The sequence below is a fragment of the Prionailurus viverrinus genome, chromosome D2 (assembly GCF_022837055.1).
Source record: "Prionailurus viverrinus isolate Anna chromosome D2, UM_Priviv_1.0, whole genome shotgun sequence".
Taxonomy (NCBI): Eukaryota; Metazoa; Chordata; class Mammalia; order Carnivora; family Felidae; genus Prionailurus; species Prionailurus viverrinus.
Window position 1 is genome coordinate 16530317 of NC_062571.1, and position 26335 is coordinate 16556651.

At 46.1% G+C, this 26335-nt stretch overlaps 1 protein-coding gene across 5 annotated transcripts in view; it reads right to left on the minus strand.

Annotated features, from left to right (window-relative positions):
• The window catches only part of DISC1 (DISC1 scaffold protein), a 355839-nt gene that overhangs the window by 225645 nt on the left and 103859 nt on the right, over positions 1 to 26335 (minus strand). For all 5 annotated transcript variants that reach the window (XM_047825519.1, XM_047825520.1, XM_047825518.1 and 2 more), the window contains 2 exons: positions 19118 to 19247; positions 14011 to 14246 (listed from right to left, as the gene is read on the minus strand). In XM_047825519.1, the coding sequence (XP_047681475.1) occupies positions 14011 to 14246; positions 19118 to 19247 (366 nt within the window). The remainder of the gene's footprint in view (positions 1 to 14010; positions 14247 to 19117; positions 19248 to 26335) is intronic.

Below are 26335 nucleotides of genomic sequence, written 5' to 3' on the forward strand. Positions count from 1 at the left end.
TTGCTTTTCAGCAATAACTAGAAAGGGAAAGGGAATGGGAGTCAACCGTGGTAACTAATCTAAACAGTACAAGCCAAGACTGGTCAAGGGCCAGGAGGAGGCGTGTGCGGGAGACCCTCAGCCCAGTAATCTGGGTTCGATGACTCAGGGTGAGGAACAGTTCTAAGGAAGAGCCACCTGTGCCGCTGCCACTCTGGCCCGTGGACACCGCCTCTGAAATGCCGCAAAGGCCTGTGAACTGGTCCCCGCTCCGCCCTCACCACTGATCAGCTCAGATCCTGCTCCCGTACACCCAGGGAAAGCCGAGGACCAACGCAGCCGCCTGCCATCAAATCTCTGACCGCCTCTCCCACAAGGTCCACTTCGCTGGCTCTGCCCCGCCACAGAGGACTGACAGCTCCTCCAGTCCGCCCTGGCCGGGGGGGGGGGGGGGGGGGGGGCGCAGGCCCCTCTGTCTGGACGCTCCCGCTGCCCCCTTCCATCTTACCCCCTCAGTGAGCCCACCCTGACTACTCCATGTCAGATTGCAGATTCACATCCTCTCCTGTTTCCTCCTCAACAACAGCATTCACTACCTCCTAACCCACTGTGCGGTCTACTTAGTTATTATGTTTATTGTTTCTGCCTTCTCCCACTAGAAAGAAAGCTGCACAGGCGCAATGATCTTCTGTGGATGGCACATAGTGGGCGCTCAATATTTGCTCCCTGGGTGCTAATCACCTTCTTGTCTTCTTCCTAAGGAATACAGTAGTCCCTGCCTTGTTTGTGGTCCACCTTCCACGGTTCTAGTCACCGGTGGTCAACCAGTCTGGAAGCAGGCGACGCTCCTTCTGAGGTGTCGTCAGAAGGTCAATAGTACACTAACCGCTACGTCACAACACCTCCATCATCCGCCTCACTTCATCCCATCACGGAGGCATGTTTTCATGTCACGTCATCACAAGAAGGGGTGAGTGTAGTACAAGAAGATATTCTGAGAGAAAGACCACGTACACATAACTTTTATCACAATACATGGTATAATTGTTCCATTTTATTATTAGTTATTGTTCATTATTAGTTATTGTTGTTAATTTATAACTTAAACTTTATCATAGGTATGTATGCAGAGGAAAAAACACAATATATGTGGGGCTCAGTGATACCCACGGTCTCAGGCATCCACTGGGTGTCTTGGAACGCATCCCCATGGATAAGGGGGGCTGTGGTAGGTGAGGCCTCGTGGGAACCCTCACCTCTCTCAGAGGCACCATCAAAGCAGGATGGTGGGAGGTTCCACCTCTGTCTTCACTTCCACTACAGTCCCATCATCAGTGAAGATTAAAGGCCATGACTGATCTTGACCGTCCTGCTGTAGGTGGAGCTTTATATGAGGAAGAAGAGGTTTAAAACCCAGCGTCTAGGGGCACCTGGGTGGCTCAGTCGTTTGGGTGTCTGACTTCAGCTCAGGTCATGATCTCGCGGTTTGTGAGTTCGAGCCCCGCATCGGGCTCTGTGCTGACAGCTCAGAGCCTGGAGTCTGCCTCAGATCCTGTGTCTCCCTCTCTCTCTGTCCCTCCCCCGCTCATGCTCATTCTCTCTCTCTCTCTCTCTGTCTCTCTCTCTCTCTCTCTCTCTCTCAAAAATAAATAAACATTTAAAAAAATGGGGCGCCTGGGTAGCTCAGTCGGTTGAACGTCCGACTTTGGCTCAGGTCATGATCTCCCGGCTCGTGGGTTCAAGCCCCATGTTGGGCTCTGTGCTGACAGCTCAGAGTCTGGAACCTGCTTTGGATTCTTCGTCTCCCGCTCTCTCTCTGTGCCCCTCCCCCACTTGTGCTCTGTCTCTCTCTATCAAAAATAAATGTAAAAAAAAAAAAATTTTAAACCCAGCATTGTTCGTTAAGATCTCCATCTCTTAGAACTTTTCCTAAATTCCATCTCTTAGAACTCTTGCTCTGTTTGACTTGTATCTTTTGGATAGTTTCTTTTCATCGACTGTGTATGGGCTGTACAGTTTTCCACAAAAATTCATATCTTGAAGTCCTAACCCCCACCCCCCCACACACACACACACATCTCAGAATGTGACCTTATTTGCAAATAGGATCATTGCAAATGTACTTAGTTAAGAGGAGCCTGTTAAGGGGGGCCCTGCTCCACTATAACTGGTATCCTTATAAAAAGGGGAAATTTGGACTCAAAAACACATACAGGAGGACAGTAGGGAGAGACACAGGAGAAGAACATCACCTACAAGCCAAGGAGAGAGACTTGGAACAGATCCTCCCCTCAAGGCCCTCAATAGGGCCAGCCCTGCCCATACCTTGATCTTGGACACCTAAGCACATAAACGTCTCTGTTTAAGCCACCCACCTGCGGTCCTTTGTTACGGCAGCCCTAACACACTCATGCACGCTGGCATGGGGAGGGGGACGTGTGGAGAGCCAGAAGGCTGGAAGGACAGACCAGGGCTGTGCAAAGGGCACCCAGAGGTCTCAGCCTGGAGCCTGTCTCCAGCCAATGCAAATGAGTCCTCTCTGCGGCCGAGCTGCCAAGGCCAGAGGTTCACTCTGTAAAGCTCGGAGTGACAGTGCAGACAGCATCTTGCTCATCTTATTCAGAAGACCTATCGCCACATTAGGTATCTATTTGCTTAAAGAATCCCACCCCATAGTCAAAGAGCAACCAACCACAGTTCACTCCCTATTTCTCCAGACTTAGGGAGGCATATCTCAAAAGCCTTTCAAAGAAACTTGAAGCTGCACCCTCTCTTAGTAATACTTTCAATACTTCCCGTAGATCCAGACATCAGAGGGCCCTGCCCTGATCCTCTCTACTCCTGGAGTGAAGCATCCACAAGGCCAAAGGTACTTGCCCATCCAGAACTGGGCCAGGCAGCCAAGACCAGAAGTGCCTTCCAGAAGAGCCTTGAGCCTGCTTCCTGCCAGGGTGTCTTCTCAAGGTACCCCTCTCAAGGGTGGAGCACGGCACAGGGGACACACCTATAGGCCCAAGCAGTGGTCATGCGGTGGCTACTTCGAAGGTATGGATATTTCTTGGACATGCAGGCTGAGTATCCACATGTGAAACCCATCAGAATCCCAGGGTGGAAAGATAGGGTCAGGGGGGTGTTCCCTTGGTCCCTCTTCCTCTGGGCCACAAACATCAGGCAGGCCTGGATGAACTCCTGTGTGTTCGTGTCTTAGAGAAACTACCTCTCACTTTATGTGATATTCCTTTATTCTTTCTGCTTCCTCCTGTCGTCACCACCCCTGGCACCAGCCGTGGCCCTACATGTTAGACTCACACTCAGGATGCCAAGCACATACCGGCCCCAAACATGAGACTTTCAACCACAAACCCCATCCCTACTCTTATCTGACCCTTGCTGACTACAAGAATACTAATGATGATCGGAGAATTCCACCACCCCACTAACTCTCTGTGAGACTTTGCACGAGTCGCTTTTTTCTGGACCTCTATTTCCTTACCTGCAAAGCGAGAAAGTTGAGCCAAGTTATTTCTGAGAAACTTTCAATCCTACGATCTGAGATTCTTTTACTGTTCTGCCGTTCAAGATTCTCTTACCAACATTATTTTGTCTGCAGAGAGCCAGAGAGTCTAAAAGACACAGAGGTTATATAAAGTGCCAGAGGACGTTAGTGACAGAGGCAGAAACAGAGGCCAGACATCTGTCACTTTTCAAAGCAAGGCACGGGTTTTCAGCCCTCAGAACAGAGTTGTGCAGAAAATCTGCCGCCTATTGGCAGTCACCTGTTCATCGCTTTGCATGTGTATACGTGGCCTGATGCTGAAGCTCCATTTTAGCAAAAAGCTCTGGGAAAGGAGGATTATCAATTTCATCTCTGAACAGCCTTCTCCCTGACCTCCTTTCTCTCTCCCCGTTCGCAATTCTATCCCTTGTGTCTTGTTTAATAAAAATAAGTTAAAGAATGAGAGATTGTTACTAAGGCAAGTTAGAAATGACATAAAGGGCAAAATGACAGCCACCCTCGCAAAGGCATTACTTGGGTCTTGAATTTAAAAAAAAAAAAAGTGCAGGAATCCGTTGACATTAACAACCTTGCCAATTACTGCTCTGTCCTCTAACCTTCTGTCGGGGGCAAGTGGTTAAGGAAATGACAGCAAAAACAGCTTTAGGAAATGCAAGATTTTATCTCCTTGGCCTTTTCCTTCTTTGGACCCTTCTTGCCTCACGGTTGATAATGTCACATGTCATCAGTGGGACATACCCAGGGCACAGACCAAAAAAAAAAAAAAAAATGCCAAGAATTCCTCCAGGCTTCAGATGATCTCGGGAAGGCACGATAGGGCACATATACTCATCAGGAGCAAGCCATTCTTTAAGTCTGTAAAAGCTATGGAGCTGGTTACCTGGAACATTTACCCTTGGGGAAGCCCTCGTGGTGCAGTGGAGAGGGTTTGTGCCCAGGGGCCGAAGCTCTGGCAACCTGTGGCCATCCTTACCACCTATGGCACAGCACACAATTTCGGGCATGCTCAGTGGCAAGGACAGGAGCATGACAGCAGTGCCTGCTCACGTGACAGACACCCATATTCGTCCTGGGGACCTTGGGAAGAGTGAAGTCCAGAAAGATTTTTTAATAAACGGTTCATACAAACAACCATGACTGTATCGGCATAAGAAAACAGTTTGAGTAATCTGACAGAAATGAAGCAAATGGTTTTTTAACCAGGGTAAAGTAAATATGTGTGATATTTCCCTCTCTGCCCCAAGCAAAAGAGATTAAGTGAAAGAAATGAAGAAAAACAAGCCACAGAAACACTCCAATATTCAGTCCTTTGATTCCTGCTCTGGATATGGATGGATCTCATTAGTGACTCGTCCTCTTACTGAGTCTTTCTCTGAATTCCGGGGATCCTGTGTCTCAGCTCTAACTGAAACACTACACTCTCGAGAGTTATTGTGGTAAAGTCCGACTTCCCCAACTAACTCAGCAAACTGAGACGGAGATGTCGTATTTTGTAAGACTCTAAATTCTTAATAAAATGTATCTACGTAGCTTATGTAAGTACTCCTAAAGGGGACAGCAGAGAGAGAACGAGCAAGAGCGGGCAAGGATTTCCACCTTCTCGAAAAGACTTCCCGTGGTCAGTGGGGAGCTGATGCGAAGACAGGCAGCAGAGAGAACCAGCGCTAGCGCTGAATTCACTGGATTTGCAGAGCCTCGCGAATTTACTGATAGGAGTAAGACGGGGCGGATGTGCGCACCCTCGTGCGCATGCGCTCCTCGCCCGCCACCCTTGCCAGTTCCTGCCCCCACTGGGAGAGTGCCTGACACCACAAGAGTCACAGCTTGCCTCTGAGGCCAGGTCCGTTAACAATCACATGTTTATTTCCAACTGATTAACCTGGTATTTGGCTTACCCAAATACTCCTAGTGTTAATTCAAGCAGATCGTTCAGTGCTTCTCAAACCATCTTACTCAATCCTTAAAAACATTACAATGTGGTTCAAGGGGGAAATGAGGTTGCCTCTGGGTTTACTCTGTTAAGGGATTCAAATTTCCCTTAAGGGATTTCCCTTAAGGGAATTTCCCTGTTAAGGGATTCAACTTCAGATTTCCATTTCAATCACCGTCCCCCTAATTCCAACTACTTAATAAGTGACGTCTCATTGCTTTTTTAAAGAACTACCCTGAACTGCTTGCATTTCCATTTAATATTAACATTGCAAAATGTGTGCTGTTTTCCTAAATTTATAAACATGTATACTTTCCATAACGATGAAGCTTGTCCAAAAGGTTGTACTTTCTGCTTTGGGTTTATGACGCTTTTCTGAGTCATCTTTAATTACCTGCTGTCTGTCAAAGAACAAGCATTCGCACAGTAAAGCCTGCAAAACAGTGTAAACCTTACATTTCTCTCAGGCTCTTTCAAAACCTGCTGACCAAGCAACAGATCTGTCAGATGCCTGAAACTAGAAAATATTATATATTTTATTTCCTAAAATGTTTCAATGGGTAAACTAAAGATACACACATTTTACTAAAGATTTCGAAAATAGATTGTTGATGAACGAAATGAATGAACATCAGGAAAAAAATCCAGCTGCCTAAACAAGCGACTGAATGAAAAAATCAAACACCAATATCAATACAACTCAGAGAAAACTGAAGAAGTTTGCCCAAAAGGATGTACAAAGTAGTCACGATAATGGCAGCCAAGACGAAGAGCTTAAGAAAAATGACCTTAATATATAAAGTGCAGGGTTTCTACAGAAACCTAGAGGTACTGTTTCGGGTTGTCCCAGCAGCCTAGGAATCAGCACAGAATGGGTTAATTAAATTAGTAATTAAATTAGTAGTTAAGAAGTGCTCTTAACTAACTAAACTGCCACGACCAATGAGCTGGCATTCCCAACCTGGGGCTATTCCCTACAGTCACTTGAAAAGGTTGTGTCTGAGCAGAACAGAATTACCTTTCACTGGAAGTGCTTTCAACCTTCAGCTCAAGGTCTGAAGAACGGTCTAGGGGTGTGTTAAATTAACATCGAAGGGTCAGAATGGGGAACAGTAACGTGTAACCTACAAACAGGGAAACACTCTTGGGATATGTCAGGAATAAGAAAATCAGTGGAAAGGAATAGAAGATTGTAGGAGACACTTAAGTTACAAAGAAGTTAAGTACACAACAGTTCTCAAGGTGATCATCACGGAAAATAAAACATTGAAATTGACCAGAAGAGAAACTTTTAAAATAGGCCACATGCATTCAAGTATGCCGAGAGATGGCTCACAATCGCAATAATAGGAGAACTGGCTGCAATCACTTTAAAATGATTATCTCCTATCTTTAAGAATCCCTGGGGTTCTAGCTGAAAATAGTTACTCTGATCGCTAAATTACAGAAGAGGAATGGATAAGTCTACAAATTACAAGCCTCCCAAGAAGAACCACCTAAGTGACGACCGACATTGTAAATTCCTTGAAGGAAACAAGGCACAGAGATAGAAAATCATACTAAACTTAATCTAGCACAAAATGAAGTTTTTAAAAAAATATCTGTACGTAAGGGGAGATTCCTCCCCTGAAGTTCTCAAATACACTCAACAAACACAGAGTTTTTTGTCTTCTTGGAGTGAGTGGCCACTGCACCCACCCAGAGAGGTGGTAGTTTCTTTCCAACCCTTTCCTTCTTTTCCAAGTTGTGATGGGTATACTTTTCTCGTTGCATGTAATGATGACCTTCCAAAGGGCACAGGAGTTGACGGCAGTGAGTTGTATTCCAAACTCTGAGCAGTAGCTACAATGTGGGTTTGGGTTCTAGCCCGCGTCTAGTGACATGCTGGTCATTAGCACTGACTCGCTGAGAAAAGACGGAACTTGAACACCATGCCCTGCAGATGGTCACAGTCTGCAGGGAACCTGGCAGGGGAACTCATCTGGGGGCCATTAGGAACAGAATGACTGTGTTTTCAAACTGTTTGTCTTAGCTGACTTCACAAAATCTTAAAGTGCAAAAGTGTTCTAGATCCAGAAGGAACCTTCAACATTGGCTGGTTCAAACCTTCATTTTATAAACAAGACTTCCAGCGCCTGGAGGGCCAGGACTGGCTCCTTGCCCTCTCTGACCTGAAGCAGTTGGTTGCCTGTGTGCAGAGAGCTATTTGCTCTGATCCCTCTCAGGTGACACCAGGTGATCTGTGGGGCAGAGAGACAACCATCACCAGTCTGGAATGACATCTATTCTCTTTTTACTTGGACCCACGGACCCATGCCCTGGCTAGCCAGACTTCTCTCCATTGCCTGCCTGGGCACTGGGTTCAAAGCCCCAGTCTCTCCTGGGCTGTCAGTGTTAACCATCTCTCTCCCAGTCCCGCTATATCAAAGGTTGGCCAAAGATGTCAGAACATTGCTGCTGTGTGAATTGGGACCCTCAGCAGCCTCATATGCAAAATGCACATAAAACAAATATATTGTCCAATATATCTTATAGAGTCACAGTGAACAAAATTAGCATTCTGTAAACACTAGCAATGTTAAAATTAATGTGTGATGATGATTACAGGTCTAAGTAAGAAAGAAAGACATGATAAATATGAGATTTGTAAGGCACACCTACAGAGCAGTCCCAAACAGTGATGACACTGCTTTAGACACACTGCTACAAGGACACATCAATCTTGATTTGCTACTGTGCCACCAACTCAATGCACCGGCTGTCTGGAAGAATACTGCCTGTCTCAGCAATTCCTGGGGAAAGCAAGGCATATGCTTTACAATAAAGAAAGAAAAGTCAGAATCTCCTGAACAACAGTTCTAGCAACAACAGAGCCACCATTGCCAAAGGATTTCTTTTTTCTTTCTCTTTCTTTCTTTCTTTCTTTCTTTCTTTCTTTCTTTTTTTAGAGAGAGAACGGAAGAGAAGGGCAGAGGGGGGCAGAGAGACCGAATCTTAAGCAGGCTCCGTGCTCAGTGCAGAGCCCTACATGGGGCTCGATCCCATGACCCTGGGATCATGACCTGAGCTGAAATCAAGAGTCGGAAGCTCAACTGACTGAGCCACCCAGGTGCCCCTGCCGAATGATTTCTAATGGATTAGTTCCATACACCCACTGCTTTTGACAGAGCTATCAGGTGACGGACAGAGGCAGAGAAGGAAGAAAAACAAAAACTAGATGGAGAGACTGAAGAACACAGCCACTCAAATGGAGAGAGGCTGGGAGACCTGAGGGGCTCTCCTGAAGCGTCCGCGCCGCCCCACTTTGGGGCCCCTCACGCAACCGCCCCAGCACACAGGGACGCACAGCCGCCTCCCTGTACACACTCTAGGGATCCACCATGCTCCTCCTGGAAGGGTGTGGGAGGCTGTTTTCCAATCCAGGCCTTGCTGTTCACTGTGTCTCCTCATTCTGGTAAGAAATGTATCTGAGGGGAAAGTGGGACTATTGATTTTTTTTTTTCCCAGTCGATTGTGAACCGCTGAATTTCACTATGTCAAGTCTGTCTTGAAAGGAACCGTGATATTGGCCTGGGCTGCTCACCGTGGACTGGGCAACAGGGATGTAACCCGGATGCCCGAGCTCCTGAACCGTCTGCCACCCTCACCGGAAAGCCCAGAGCGCTACACGACAGGGAGGAGGGAGCAGCCCCGGCTTGCCGCCCACGGCCCGTGCTGCCCAGTCATGCTGACTGAGGTCCCGGGTGCACCAAGGTCCAGCCAGCCGCCCTGCAACCAGGGGTTGAGTTCATTTCACAGTTTGTGCCAATGGTTTGTAAAACGATGTGACACATTTCTTCCAAATGCGCAAGAAACAATTCATCCATGAGCTTCCAGGACACATTTCACGTGAAGCATGAACAATTCCAGGAGCTGAGGAATGAAGAACTCGACCACAGGCTAATAGGAGCCAGCCACGAGGATCTAAAGAATGTTAGGAAGTACCGTACGCAGCCCTCATGTCTATTGTTATCACTTGTGATTATTCCTACGTTGCTTTATAGTTGGCCACATGCTGCTGGCCAGGGTCACAGCCCGACTCTTCCCTGGTGTGCAAGGCACACAGAACTACAAAGGCCGGGGGGCTGAGCTAATGGCACTGGAGAGAGATGAGCTATAAGTCGTGACCTTCCTCACTTTATGCCAAACAAACAGATGGAAACTCACACCCCACATACAGGGATGTGGCTCAAGGAAAACCTCAGAACCTGTCACATCCTTCCTCTCTGTGTCCCCATCCTTGTCCCCACCCACACCCCTCACATCCAATCCCATTACCGATAATGGGAGTGGAGTCAGTCTGGGATGGAATGAGAAGGGACGGTTAATGTGGACAGAGAATCAAGCTCACTGGATAAAAGACATCCATCTAGACCTCTCGCAGTAAAGGAAATTTACAAGGGAAGACAAGGAGTATGTTTTAAGGGTTGGAATCCCGGGAATAAAGGAATTTCGGATGAACATATCTTTCCGGTGGCCCCTGTCCTTTATACATCCCTGCTCTGTCGGCTTCCACACTGTGGAGTCTCTGATTCCCAGGGCCTTAAAAATGTTCCTTGACCACTGAAGGAAAACCATTTTTGTTGGCTCTATCAAAAGGCAGCTAGGATACCTCTGAGAAGGCAGCTCTTCATTCCATCCTAAGATATTTGATCCAAAACGCAGACAGAAAATTCAGAGGGCCGCTTTGACCTCTATTAGAATGTCCAAATAAAAGCCACTGGGTCTCTGGTCCCCAGCATACAACCTTCTACTTCCAGTCCTTCCCTGACATCCTCCAGATGATTCCCAGCAAGCAACGCTCAGAAACGATGGCGCCATGCAAGCACGCAGTCTCCACCAGTGATTTTCTCAGAAATGCCGATTGCTATCCTAGTTCCTTTTCAAGCTGAATGTGTAGTTTATCCAGGAAAGAAGCATATCCTTCCCTTTGAACTTGCACATTACTGAGTTGAGTAAATCAGAAACAGCTTCTTCCTAGACAGCACCCTGGGTTGTGAGCTGGTCTCTATGAAAAATCTTCACCGGTGATGATGATAACAGCTGTGATGTTGAGTGGTCTGTTTCTCCAGATATTTGTAACAATACCAGTCGCTACACCTTGTCTTCATAAGACTTCAAGATTGGCCTATTTCACAATTTGTCAGCATCTCCCCATCTGGCCTAAGAAGAAACTCTTCTCATAAAAAAAACAAAGATGTTTGTCAACAAAGCTACTGATGCACGGAAGATCCATTCTTCTGGCTGGGGTTCCTATGAGATATGCCCGCCCCCCCCCCCAACCCCACCCAAGTCAACATCTTCTAAAAGCAAACCGGTATCTCATAGGAAAAACTAAGTTAACAGGATCATGCACGATTAGTTAAAAATACTAGACCAAGCACTGTCTGATCTATGAAGCCATATGATTGCACACTGGCTCCTTTCAACTTCTCCATTTCTGGGAGTCCATGCTGCAGCCCATCAGCTTGGAAAAGGTGTGACTTCCTTCTTAAATGGAAAGCCCACATAATAACAATGATTTTTCCAGTTAATATTTTTGGCCAGGAACAGCGTGAAGCCTCACCTCCCTAGTGTGGAAGAAAGGAAGCTGATGGGTCAAAACCTGTACCTACACACCCCAAAGTGCCCCAAGGCAGGGAGGAGCCTGCCTGTACCTCTGAGTAAATAAAGGAGATGCCAAGGGTCATCCAGATTATGTGATGCCTCAGGGTGGTCACCCTGCAGCAACACAAAACTCCGCTCAGTGCCGGCAGTGCTCTGAGCTCCTGATGAACATCCCAGGCTGAGAACTTGGGCAGAATCACAGACTAGAAATGAGAGGATCCAAGCTAGGGGCCCCGCTCTACCAGCCTACTGTACCATGGGGATCCTTGTTTTACACGAAGAGAGATAACTTCCTTGGAGCTCTGGAAAGAGACTGTCTTTTATTGGCTCGGACGCCACGGCCGCTGTGGATGTATACAAGGTCTCTTAGCAGCTGCATCACCAGGAAAACTTCTGGAGGTTTTGCATCTTCGTCTGTAACATGCCAACAAGGAGGGTGGCCCGCCCGCCAAACCGGGATACTCTGATCACCACGAGTTAGTGTGTGAGAAAGCACGCCCTCTGCATCTCTGTACAGGCCCAGGACACACCCGCAAGGGTGCTGCCCATGAATTCAGCTCAAAACACAGAGGCTTTGTGCCACACTGCAGCGGATTCTAAGTCAAGCATGCCCCAGCTCCGTCCCGCAAAGAGTCATCAGCTTGCGGGAGAGAAGAGAGGCATATAAGAAACCTCTGTGCTGTTAAAAGCAAAAGGAGAAATAAGTAGGACACATCTGGATGGCAGGACCAAAAAGGGATCATTTTAAGTCTCACATGTAAATATATGCATGTGTAAAGAGAATAATAAATTCGCATGGATATGTCATCTAATGCATTACACATGATACATGCATATAATGTATAATACAATGCACCTGTTACTATGTGCATACGGATGATATATGACATACAAAGTATATACTATACAAATTATATAGACTTGTACCTATGTATGTGTATGTACGTGTGTGTGTGTGTGTGTGTGTGTGTGTGTGTGTGGACACATAAAGATGTAGAATGACTTCCACAGGAAGCAGGAGTGGGAAAGATCCTTACAGGCTGAGGCAACAGTATAAGGATACATATGAAGGTGCAGAGGGAGAGCACGTGGCATAGTCAGTGGTCAGTTTCCTTTAGTTGAAATTTGGCAACAATCCAAATCTCTTCTTCTTCTCCGTGGGCATGAGTTAGATTCTGAAGGGAAGTATTAGGGCTGGAAGGGGTCCTGAGCACCTCCCTAGAACAGCATCCGGGGCTGGCTTTTCTTGGCTGGATAGGATGTGATATGTGTATAAGAGGGGACCGTTATTCACTGAATAGTCTAAGACACATTGGGACAGGCAGTTTGAAGGCCTTCAGGAGCCTGAAATCCCATAATAAAAAATGACAAGTGGAGGAGCACCTGGGTGGCCCAGTCAGTTGAGCTTCCGACTTTGGCTCAGGTCATGATCTCACAGTTCATGAGTTCAAGGCCCACATCGGGCTCGCTGCTGTCAGCACAGAGTCTGCTTGGAATCCTCTGTTTCCCCTCTCTCTCTGCCCCTCCCCCGCTCATGCTCTCTCTCCTTCTCTCTCAAAATTAAATAAATATTTAAAAAATAAGTTTTAAAAAATGACAAATGCCTGGGTGGCTCAGCCAGTTGAGTGTCTGACTCTTGATTTCAGCTCAGGTCATGATCCCAGGGTCATGGGATCAAGCCCCGTGCCAGGCTCTGTGCTGAGCCTGGAGCCTGCTTAAGATTCTCTCTCTCTCTCTCTCTCTCTCTCTCTCTCTCTCTCTCTCCCCCTCTGCCCCCCTCCCCAGTTGCACTTTCTCTCTATATATAAAAAAATATAAAATGTTTAAAATATTTAGGAAAAAAACCCGACAAGCGGTAACCATAGTAAACTGCTATAAGAGCTTTATATGTGTTAGCAGCTGGTCCACATAACAGCCCGGTAACATAGGCATTATTATTATCATCCCCTCCCCCAAATAATAAAGGATTCTAGCTGCCACGTGGCTGAGTGAGGATAATCAGATGGCGGAGTCCATGTTCTCAGCCACGACAGGCGGTTAGTTTTATGAAGCACTGTCTTCGGCAAACCAACGAAGCAGAACACGAATCGCCCTCCTTGCTCGACACCCACAGCACTAGCAGACCTCACTAACCAGCTGCATACTCATCCGGGCACTCCTCGGCTTTTTATCTAAAGCACGTGGATGTGCGAGTTCTGTCTTTCACCAAAATAGGAACATGACATTGAAGTATAAGACAGTGAAGTGCCTCTTGTGGGCACTGCACAATACAGAATACAGGCAAGATTCTCACTCCACAGGAAACAGATAGGAAATTCGGCTGAGAAGGAACAGACAGCAGCTTAAGTATCAATTTTGCCTCTTACTGGGACTTCCGGCAAATTGCTAACCTTGAACTTTGTTTTCCTCATCTATAAAGTAAACATGATAATGGAAGCAACTCATAAAGCTTAGCACGATGCCTGGCAAAGAGTAAGCGCTCAATAAATGCTAGCTATTATTAACAACCATGCATTCTTCCTGATGGAAACACTGTCATTGACTGAGCTTCCCCCTCTTAACCGCTCACCCCCCACCCTCAGGGAGTATAGTTCACCTCTCTTCAGATGATTGTCCTCAGCCAAGACTGGCATCAGAATCTCCAACAGACCTCAAAGGGAGAGAAGATGCCCCTGGGTATAACTTAGTACACAGTAGAATGCGAAGGAATATGGGCATTTAGTAGGTTGGGTTGCTGGCCAGGTTGTAAAATACCTCGAAATACTCAGGTCTGCCCCACACAATGAAGAATTCTCCTGTTCAAAATAATGATAGTGCTTCTGCTGAAAAACTACAGCCCTGCTCAGAAAATTCTTGTGTATGAGGGACGGCAGGCAGCATCAATCCCATAAACAGGTCAAGGAGGCGAGTGATCCGAAGTCAGTTAGGAAATCAATACCTCCTTACGGCGTCAGGTGGTTCTGCATGGAGGGGAATCTGGTTGGCTAAGGCCAGGGTGTCGTGCAAGGCCTTGCTGACCTCCTGCAGCTCGCCCAGGGACAGCCTGCCCACCAGGGCGGCCAGGTCGCAGCCCTGCCACGGGAGCAGCCGCTCTTGTTCTTCTATTTCCCTTCTCAGTTGCTCATCTTTTGCTTCCAGCACAGACATTCTTGCTTGGAGAGCTTCGATTTCTTTCTGTAGAAAGCGGAGAAACCAGATTTTATAAGTTAACCCTGCTCGTGGCAAACCGCTCTGCTGGTAATGAGTCCGTCAAATGAAAGTCAGCCATATGCATGAGAGCCGTGAAGCTCCCCTTCTGGGCCAGGCAGATTTTTGGAGGTTTGCTGAAGTGGAAAAATCACGCCAGCTTTGTATTTCTGATTAGTTGGCATAAGGAAAAACATTCTCTCCCAAGTATTAAATAACTATGGGGGGTGAGCCAGGAATTTGACTTGGAAGAACCAAGCAGATACATAAATGACTTACTTCCTTTCGGGCAGAAGAGCTACAACACAGAGCAGCAAACGTCATGTGCTTGAGGTATGAGCTAAGCAGGTAACACAGGTCACAGACCGAAAAAGAAAAGCAGACAGTCCTTGGTCGGTCTGTCCCCAACCATGAAAAGTTGGTGTGTAGAGAAAGATTAAAAATCACAATTTCCTGGGACGCCAGGGTGGCCCAGTCGGTTGAGCTTCCGACTTCAGCTCAGGTCGTGATCTCAAGGTCCGTGAGTTCAAGCCCCGCGTCGGGCTCTGTGCTGACAGCTCAGAGCCTGGAGCCTGCTTCGGATTCTGTGTCTCCCTCTCTCTCTGTCCCTCCCCCGCTCACGCTCTGTCTCTCTCTGTTTCTCAAAAATGAATAAATGTTAAAAAAAAAATCTTTTTTAAATCACAATTTCCTAAGTCTACAAGATTGAAAGAGCAAAGGGATGCTGCAGATAGTTTGATGCAGTCTAAGGTTCATAAAAAATATTAAGTAAATTTAATGTCCACTAATACAGCAAACCAAAATCCAAAGAATCTATAGAGTATCATCCACTCTTGAGGTCAAAGAAGAAAACAAGCAGCAGGCAACTGAACACACATTGTGTGCACGGTGTTAGAGCACATAATCATCTCACAGCGCACGGTGTTCTGAATTTAAAATGAGGCTCTTTCCGTCACCACCCTCCCATGATGTGTGCATGGGTTTCTGGCTGATAAGAGCAGAGCGCTAATCCTGGGTGCCTCCCCAGCTCTTATCCACATTGTCTTAAACCCAAGGTACAGATCACCTACAACTGCAACCTCCTGACCCCACTTCCAGTAGGGGGTGGGGGATAGACTCTGAGGCGGAGCTGAAGATCCACCCCTAAGACAGGCTAAGAAGAAGACAATGTGTGTCTCCATTGGTCCAACACTACAGTATTATTGCCATTGTTTCCCAGTTAAACTCCCCAACTCCGCCTCTGCCCAAACCCTGTTCCTTTCTTTCTTCTTTTTAAACTGTGGTAAACACATGTAACATAAAATTCACCACCTTAATCATCTCGTTAAGATTTTTTTTTGAAGTTTATTTATTTATTTTGAGGGAGAGAGTGGGGGAGAGACAGGGTGAGTAGGGGAGGGGCAGAGAGAGAGGGAGAAAGAGAATCCCAAGCAGGCTCTGCACTGCCCACATGGAGCCCAATGCAGGGCTCGAACCCACAAAACCGTGAGATCATGACCTGAGCCAAAATTCCAGGCACCCCATCTTAACCACTTTCAATGCCAGTTCCGTGGTACTGAGTACATTCACACTGCTCTGCGACGACTGCCGCTGTCTGTCCAAGAACTCGTTTCATCTCATAAACCAGAACTCTGTCCCCATTAAACTCCAGCTCCCCATTACCCTGCCTTCCCCCAACCCTTGGCAACCACCCTTCTACTTTCTGTGTCTATGAATCTCTAGAAACCTCATAGAAGTAGAATCAGAGTATTTGTCCTTTTGCTTATTTCGCTTAGCATCATGTCCTCAAGGTTCATCCAAGTTGCACCATGTGTCAGAATTTCTTTCCTTTTTAAGTCTGTACAATAGTCCATTGTGTGGATGTACCACATTTGATTTATCCACTCACCTACAGAGGGACACCTTTTGGCTATCGTGAATAATGCTGCTATGGACATCTCTTTGAGGCCCTGATTTCAATTCCTTTGGGCATCTACCCAGAAGTAGAATTGCTTCATTGTGTGGTAATTCTATTTTTTTTTTTGATGTTTATTTATTTATTTTGAGAAAGAGCACCAGCAGGGAAGAGGCACACAAAGGGGGGGGGGGGGGCGGGGGGGGGGGGGAGAGAGGATCCCAAGCAGGCTCCAGGCTCAGTGTGGAGTCCTATGTGGTCAGGATCCCCTGACCACAGCATCACGACCTGAGCAGATATCAAGAGTCAAACACTCAAAAGACTGAGCCACCCAGGTGCCACAGTAATTCTATTTTTAATGCTCTGAGGACTCACTGTGCTTTTTCACAGTGGCCCTATGCCCTATTCTTTGTTTTTTAATTTATTTTTTAAAATTTGCATCCAAGTTAGTTAGCATATAGTGCAATAATGATTTCAGGAGTAGAATCCGGTGATTCATCCCCTACATATAACACCCAGTGCTCACCCCAGCAAGTGTCCTCCTTAATGCCCATCACCCATTTAGCCCATCTCCGTATCCAAAACCCCTCCAGCAACCCTCAGTTCTCTGTATTTAGGAGTCTCTTATGTTTCGCCCCCTCCCTGTTTTTATATTATTTTTCCCTCCCTTCCCCTATCTTCATCTGGTTTGTATCTTAAATTCCATGAGTGAAGTCATATGATATTTGTCTTTCTTTGACTAATTTCACTTAGCATAATACACTCCAGTTCCATCCATGCTGTTGAAAATGGCAAGATTTCATTTTTTTTGACTGCCGAGTAATACTCCATTGTGTGTGTGTACACACACACACACACACACACACCACATCTTCTTTATCCATTCATCCATTGATTGACACATAGGCTCTTTCCATACTTGGGTTACTGTTGATAGTGCTCCTATAACCATTGGGGTGCATGTGCCCCTTAGAAACAGCACACCTGTGGGGCGCCTGGGTGGCGCAGTCAGTTAAGCGTCCGACTTCAGCCAGGTCACGATCTCGCGGTCCGTGGGTTCGAGCCCCGCGTCAGGCTCTGGGCTGATGGCTCAGAGCCTGGAGCCTGTTTCTGATTCTGTGTCTTCCTCTCTCTCTGCCCCTCCCCCGTTCATGCTCTGTCTCTCTCTGTCCCAAAAATAAATAAACGTTGAAAAAAAAATTAAAAAAAAAAAAAAAAAAAAGAAACAGCACACCTGTATCCCTTGGGTAAGTACCTAGTAGAGCAGTTGCTGGGTTGTAGGGTAGTTCTATCTTTAATTTTTTGAGGAACCCCCATACTGTTTTCCAGAATGGCTTCACCAGTTTACATTCCCACCAGCAGTGCAAACGGCCCACACCCTATTCTTAACACAGAAGTCAAAGTGATTCTTTAAAATGGGATCAGATTATGTCACTTCACTGCTTAGAACCCTCCAACGGCTCCACATTCCAGTCAGAGAGAAGCTCAAGTGATTACAAAGGTGTGCAAGGCCCTGCAAGATCCCTTTTCTCCCTGACCTTCTCCTCCACCATTCTATCCTAGCCTGGCCTCCTGGCTGCCCTTTGCATACAGGAGGCACATCCACACTGCAGGCTTCACATGGCTGTTCCCTCTGCTTTAATCTCACTGTTCAATGAGTTGACCTGAGCCTACGCATGATAGCTCTTACCACCCTACAACAGGGTAAGTAGATAATTTAGGTATTTATTATGTTTGCCATTTCTTATGTATCTCCCCACGCCCACCGCTACTAGAACATCAACTTCACCCTAGGCATTCAATCCTCAGCATTTCAAACAGTATCTGGCACAGAGGAGGCATTCAAATACCTGCTGAATGAATATCCACCTCTCCCCCAGAGTTCTGCCAAGAACATTCCCTTCAAACACTAAGTATCCCGAGCTAAAATTATTTTCTGGACACTCTGACATCAGCAGGAATAATGTAGACCGTTAACTGATACATATTCTTCAAAACCAAAAACAAGATTTCACATTTTCACCCGAACTTTTGTGGTAATGCTCATTGAATATATAAGCAGTCGGTTTATTGGAGAATATTTTCAAATTGTGATGACTTTTGCTTCCCTTTGCCACCTTGCTATTTTGGGGATCTGGGTGGGCAAACTCAGATAACAAGAATACCCTGCATGAGGGAGTGGGGATGGGAGGAGGGCGGTCCAGTAACTTGTCCAAGCCCCATAAACTGATCTAAATTCATTCTGTTATTTACAGCCTAAACCAAGATTAACTCTCGGGTATTAAAGACCCATGCTCTTTCTGGAAGTCCAGATGCCTTCAATGGATGCTTCCTTCTTGTTCCCCATTCCTGCCTCAAAGCCTCCAGGTTCCAGCAGGTGTAGACCCAGCTTTAAGGTGGGGGTAGAGGAGCTTTCAACCTCCTGATTGCCTCTTGCCTTTAAGTCAGTGCTGCTCCAAGACTTCTAGCCCCTGGCCAACTGCTCTGGGCCAACCTGGACATGCAATGCCCGCCAGCTTTTCCCAGACATGCCAGCCTGCCCAGTCCCTACTTACAACTCTGCCCTCTAACAGCTGCTCCTTACAGTCCTAACTGGATACGATTTTCCATAAAGGATTTTCATAGCACGGATTTCTTCCTGCTTTTCAAAAGAACCTCGTAAAGGTCAAAATGATAAGAGGTGACAAATTGGCCTGGCAGACAAGGAAACATATTCAAAAGGTAATGAGGAATATCGAAAACAGGCACAAACACCACTGAGCTTTCAAACCCCTAGTAGGTAATGAGATTCCTACAAGCCCTCCAGCCATCTCCACCCATCTCTCCCTTTTGTACTTCACGGGTGGACGGCCAAAGCTCTAATTGCTACATTCAAGCAAAGCAAAGATCCGCCCTGCCCCATGTGGCTTAAATGGGTAAGAAAAATGCTGGCCTATTTCCTGAAGATTCTTCTTCACCTGCTTACCTGCAGCTGCTGCTTTTCTTGAAGAAGCCAGTCTCGTCTGGTGATGGATACACGCAGGGCGTCCTGGGCAGTGGGTTCGAACCGCTTTGGCTCCATTCTGAGCAGGGCTTGGGCGCCATCACTGCTGGCCCTTAAAGTAAAACATGCATACTGGTACAGAGGTAGAGAAGCTGAAATCCCCAGATCTACAAAATGTTGAGAGAAAGAAATTTCAGGGGCACCTGGGTGGCTCAGTCAGTTGAGCGTCCGACTCTTGATTTCGGCTCAGGTCATGATCCCAGGGTCGTGGGATCGAGCCCTGCGTCTGGCTCTGTGCTCAGGGTGTAGCCTGCTTAGGATTCTCTCTCTCTCGCTCTCTCTCTCCCCATCCCACCTCTCCTGCTCATGCTCTCTCTTTCTCTCACTCTAAAATTTAAAAAAGAGAGAGAGAGAGAGAGAGAGAGAGAGAAATTTCACCAAGTGGCCACCAGCTGTTCTCACACTTAGGCAGGTCATAGGGATGAGGTCCCTAATGTAAGCTTCTGTTTTAATTACAATCTGTTGGGGCTTTTGCTTTTTCACCCATAGCCAGACTGTTTTACACCTGCATCGTCCAGTACCATGGCCCCTAGTCCCGTGTGCTATGTGCTGAAATTGTAAAATACGCCCCCAGATATTTTTGTTTTTTAATTAGGCTCCATGTCCAACATGGGGCTCAAACTCAAGACCTTGACAAGATCAAGAGTTGCAGGCTCTACCGACTGAACCAGACAGGCGCCCCCACGCCAGATTTTAAAGACTTAAAGAGGGCAAAAATATCTCAATATTTTTTGTGCGTTACAGGTTGGAATGCTAATATTTTCAATGTATTGGGCTGCATTAAATATTTTGTAAAATTAATTTCACCTGTTTCTTCTTCTATTTAGTGTGGCTACTGGATAATCTGAAATCGTGCCTGTGGTCTGCATTATGTTTTATTGGACAGCACTGACTTGATCGGCCAGAGCCAAATTCCAGGCTGTGGAGATTAAGAAGAGGTATGACTGGTTTGCAGATGCCTGGGTCAGAGCTTCTCAAAAAGGTTTGCTAAAATACTGTCAAAACCCACTTAAAATCTGGCTCCGTGTCTTTTTCCTGTAGGAGTTGACACATTTGGTCAAAGCTGGGGGAAATGCAGCATAGGCTTGAGCTCATGCTGGTGAGTTGCCTTTGTAAGGGTCTTGCGGGCATTTGTCCTTAAAATATTCAATTTCTGGCTCAATGCAGTTGGACAGAAAAATATATATATACCCTAAGTGAAAACCCATGTCAACCATTCAAGGAGGCTACTGTCTAGGAAAACACCACCAACTACAATTAAAAGGCAAACAACAAGCTGGGGAAAATATTGCCAGTCAGGAATCAGAAAAGGGAAAAATATTGCTAATTTCAAGAGTTCTATCAAACCAAGAAGAATAAAGACGAACACGTCGATCAGAAATTCAAACAAAGGAATTACAAAGAGTCAAGGAAAATGTTTACCATCAAGAATACTTTTCAGTGCAAATTCACACAACATAAAATATCATTTTTCACCTAACTGGCAAAGGTTTCCAGGAACCATGATTATTTGGTGAGGGAAGGGAATAAGAATTTAGCATAAAATATAATATAACTTGGATCCTATATTCCCACTCCTAAGAATTCATAATATGTAAATGATCACAGATATGCACAAAGATTGACTGCAAAAATACATTTTTAATAGCCCAAAACTGAACACACACAATTGTACCCCAAATGAGGACCACAGCAGTCAACAACGGCAGTCACTCTATGCAGCCACTAAAATTAGGTCACCAAAGAAGATATAACCCCATGGAAAACGATCACTTTTTTCAAAGCAGCTATTATGGTAATATGTATACTATGAAACAACTATTGTAAGGAAAAAAAACACATGTATATAGAAGATAAGGAAAATATCCACCAAAATGTTACCAGCTCTCACCTCTGAGTGGTGGAATTTCTTCTTTTGGCCAATCTTTGATTTTCTAAGTTTTCTCTAGTAAGTGTATGTTATTTTTAACCCATAATGGAAATGTTTTCTACCACATACACTAAGTAGCTACACTGTTTACTTAAATATTTTAACATAGCCAACCTGTCTGTTGTAGCCCTTGGACAAAACAAACATGTCTGTATTTGAAATCAATCACATTTCATACATTAATGATCAAGGGTGTCATCCCCTGTGGGAAAGCAGGTATCGATACCTTCAGACAGTCAAAGGCATAAAGTACACCTGTCCCCTCCCTCGGGATCTCTTTCCAGAGAGCTGTACCTAGCCTGCACATGCATACCGACTTCAGGATTCAGCAAGTAGGAGCACAAAGCTGCATGTTCTCATCTGTGCATGCACACAGGGTCTCAGTCCCTCCATGTTTCTCAGAAAGAAAACAACTCATTATTCTTAGATTCCATTTATGAATGGAATTACATGGTATTTGTCTTTCTTAGTCTAGTTTATTTCCCTTATTTCACTTAGCATAATACCCTCTAGGTCCATCCATTGTCCAAAATGGCACAGTGTCGTTCTTTTTTATGGATGTATAATATTCCACCATGTATATGCAAATGCACATGTGCCACGTTTTCCTTATCCATTTGTCTCCTGATGGACTCTGAGGTTGCTTCCATGTCTTAGCCACTGTAAATAATGCTGCAATAAACAGAGGGATGCATGTATCTTTTTAAATTAGTATTTTCATCTTCTCTGGGTAAATATTCAATGAATAGACAAAAGCCAGAATACGACCTATGAATACAGAGAACAAACTGATGGTTGCCAGAAGGTTGGGAGTGGGGGGGTGGGTGAAATGGGTGATAAGGAGATACAGGCTTCCAGTTCCGGAATGAGTAAGTCACCGGAATAAAAGGCACAGCCTAAGGAACAGAGTCAATGATATTGTCACAGCCATGGAACAAGACACATGGTAGCTACACTTGTGGTGAACACAGCATACAGTATAAACTTGTCAAATCACTAAGTTGCATACCTGAACTAATGTAACGGTTATATTCAAAAAGGAAGGAAGGAAGGAAGGAAGGAAGGAAGGAAGGAAGGAAGGAAGAGGAAGGGGGGAGGGAGGAAGGAAGAAAGGAAGGGAGGAAGGAAGGAAGGAAGGGGAAGGGGGAGGGAGGAAGGAAGAAAGGAAGGGAGGAAGGAAGGAAGAGGAAGGGGGGGAGGGAAGAAGGAAGAAAGGAAGGGAGGAAGGAAGGAAGAAAGGAAGGAAGGAAGAGGAAGGGCGGAATGAGGAAGGAAGGAAGGAAGGAAGGAAGGGGAAGGGGGGAGGGAGGAAGGAAGAAAGGAAGGGAGGAAGGAAGGAAGAGGAAGGGGAGAGGAAGGAAGGAAGAAAGGAAGGAAGGAAGGAAGGAAGGAAGGAAGGGGAAGAGGGAGGGAGGAGGAAGAAAGGAAGGGAGGAAGGAAGAAAGGAAGGAAGGAAGGAAGGAAGGAAGGGGGTAGGAAGAAAGGAAGGAAGGAAGGAAGGAAGGAGGGAAGGAGGGAGGGAGAGAGGGAGGAAGGAAGGACAAAAGGAAGGCAGGGAGGGAGGAGAAAATGAGTAACTGATCCTAACGTGTTTGTTCTTTGTTCATCTCCTTTCACTCTTACCCCATTTCGTTCAAACATCCTGAAAAAGCAAACGCCATCAAGCTCACCCACTATGTGCCATGGACTGTGCTGGGTGCTAGGGACCCAGCAGTAAAGAAGACACGGTTCCTGCCCAGAGCAGGGGAGACACACACCGAAAGGAAAATATAAGGCAACGGACAAATGCTCAACCCAGGTCTCAAGCTTATTACTCTAGGAGTTGAAAGGTGGAAGTAAGTCTTCCACTTCCTCAATCTGAACGTGGCATTTACAAATGAGGGAGCCAACCAAGCACTGCGGCCCTGATATTTTTGGAAACAATGGTAGAAAATAAGTCACCTCAGCTTTTCTAAGTTGTGAAACAGAAGCTACAGAAAAGGGAACCCTCCACGTATTCCTGGGCCTGACACAGATTCACATTCTCTGAATAATCTCGAAAACTGCTTATTGTAACAGACCACGCAATTTAGAAATTTATTTTAAGACCTGTTACTCTCTGATTCATGTGCTTGAAGGCAAATTACAGGAGTCGTTGTAATAAAAATGCTTAGGCTGATCATAATAAAACAAACTAGCATGAGTTGAGAATTTTCTGTGCACCAGACACTATCATTTTTGTCACACTCACTTCTCCTTACAGACCTAAGAGGAAGTATTTATTATTAGAGTTTTGCCACTGAGGAAGCAGGTGTCAGGGGCATTCAGTGACTTGCTCTCGGTCACAATGAGAACAAACAGCAGAGTCCAGGGGTCAGGGGTGCATCCGGCTGATCCCCCCTTTCCCAGTCCTTTCCTGGACAACCTGATGCCGTTTAGGCTCTCGGCAAGATTATAAACTTCTGTTTCCTCCTGGCTTCTTCTAATCACACGCCACCCACACCCACAGATTAAGTCCCCTTGCTTGCTCCCCAGCAGGCCCAGCTGAGAATGAAAGGGAGGGCTCAGCACGGGGAGGGAGGTGAGCTTTGAGCCCTAGTTCTGCCTTTTTCTAGCCGCGAGTCCTTGGATTCATTAAAGCTCTCTGAACCTCACCTTCCTCGTTTTTAAAATGAGGAAGGTGGTGAGGATGATGATGCCTTCCCTATATGGCTGATTACGAGGGTCCTAATCAGTTTATTCAACAAACGAACGCCATGCACCTACTGGGCGCAGGCCCCACCCTCGCACCAGGTAGGAAGAAGGAGGCAGAACCCCTCGGGCCTCAGAGAGCTTTGCTGTTTGCCATCCCTCGTGTGTGGTGTTTGCATCGGGAAAATGATGCTCTGGATGCATCTCCAGTGGGCACACGGTCCTACACAGTGAAGATTACAGATGAAATGTCCCCGAGGATCTTTACACATATCAGAAGAGGAAGTCTCTGGAACAAAACCATCACCAACTACTGACGTCCGTGGGAATGGGACGTGCTTCCCCCTCTGGGCTCCAGAGTCTTGGCCTGTCTCGCAGCCACGTGCTCCAGACTGACAGCCTCAGGAGGGGAAAGAACTCACCTCATCTTGTGCTCTGCACTGAGTAGGGGCTTAGCAAATATCTGTTCAATGATCTCATGAGTCCGTGGCCTTAGGAAATCCAGAAGTCGTTTATATTCAGCTTTCTATTTCATTGGATCATTTCTTTGCACTAATTTATTTCCCAATTTGCTCTGCTTATGCAAATATTAAGAGTTTCCTGAATTTCCTAAACAGATACCATCTGGGTCGGGCTGGGAGTTATTGAAGGAAATCATCATAGAATTGAAAATTAGCTACAGAGACGCTACAGGTGGGTAACTGGGAATTCTCCATATTATTGTTAATCACATTCATTACTAAAGCCATAAGAAAAGCCCCTGTGATTAACCAAAACTCATCTCCCTGTCTCGCACTCTTTGACTCTGAGTATAGAAAGCCATCCATAGATGGCTGAGTGGCGGCCCCAGGACACGCTGTGGCTCAGTAATGAAGCCAGGGACAGGTGTCTGTTGTTCAGATGTTCAGTCCTCTGAGCCAGGCTCCCTCTTCCTTCTACCGTGTTGTTCCCTTTATATTTAATAATTCTCAATGTGTAATCCCTAATGTCAGTGCAAATTAGCATTGCTGCCATAAACTAATCAGTATGTAAAATGAACAAGTCCCTGAGGGGCAAGAATTAAAAACACGAGGGTTGGAATGTTAGAACAGCCCTGGGTGCCAACAGGGACTCGGGGTCTCTAAGACCCTACCCTCCGCCGCCGGGTTTCAAACAGGCCCCCATCTGGAAAAATCCTGGCCTTTCTCCTTGTGTCTTTTCCACTAGCCAGTTAAAGGATAAACCCATTTGGAAAATAAGGTCCTACGCCACTGAAAGCAGTAAGAACATTTCTCTTCCCAGCAACCCCACGCACCATGTGGCTTTTGTGAGTGTGTAGTTCAACAATACTGAGGAAGGAATGAACCCTCTGGGGGTTGACGCCTCTGGAATCACGTGGTTAAGTGTGTGCCTGAGATGAACACACATCACTACCTCCTCCCTAGCCAGCACCTGAGGCCCAGAGCTCTCCCGCACCCTCCTTTTGCTCTGATGGTTGCCTTCAGAAGTATGTAGAGTGAGAATGTTACAGGGCAGGAGAGAGGCCAGACGATGCACCTGCTAGGACATCCCATGCCAGAAGGGCTCACGGCAATGGCTATGGTTTACAGAGCTGTGTATATAACACAGAAGGTCCCTTTCCCCGACAGAAATGTGTCTTCACGGTGCTAAAAATATTGCTGTTTTGTGCCACTTCTGGAATCAAAGAATTTTAGTCAAGGAAGAAACCAACATTTACCAAGGCCAGTGCTCTCATTATTACAGTTGGGAAAACCTCAGTTCAAATGACTATTTCTTACAGCCCCTCTGAATATCTTTGCTCATTGCTGTCCCCCATGGATGACCATTCTAACAAATTCATGTCATGTGACTTCCGTGTTTCCATCCCTCCCTCTTTGGGAAGATGGTGAGAAAGAAGTGGTTTGAGCCAGCCATATAATCACTGAAGTGTGGTTTAAATCTAGACATGGCTGGGGCGCCTGGGTGGCTCAGTCAGTTAAGCATCCGACTTTAGCTGGGGTCATGATTTCACGGTTTGTGGGTTTGAGCCCCGTGTCAGGCTCTGTGCTGACAGCTCAGAGCCTGGAGCCTGCTTCGGATTCTGTGTCCCCCTCTCTCTCTCTCTGCTCCCCCACCTCCACTCACACTCTGTCTCTCTCTCAAAAATAAACATTAAAAAATAAAAATAAAAAATCTAGACATCGCTTCCTCAGCCAATGAAATATTGTAAATTATCAAGGCCACTGTGAAAGCACAAATACCATAAAAATGCAGATAACTTTACAGTTCTGCCTTTATATATATGTAGTTCTATCTATCTATGGTAGATAGATAGACCTACATATAGATATGAATCTGATTTGTATCTAAAAAGTAAGCAGAATAGGGGTACCTGGGTGGCTCAGTCAGTTAAGCGTCTGACTTCAGCTCAGGTCATGATCTCACGGATCTCTCAGGTCATGAACTACACACTCACAAAAGCCACATGGTGCATGGGGTTGTTGGAAAGAGAAATGTTCTTACTGCTTTCAGTGGCGTAGGACGTGGGTTCAAGCCCCGCC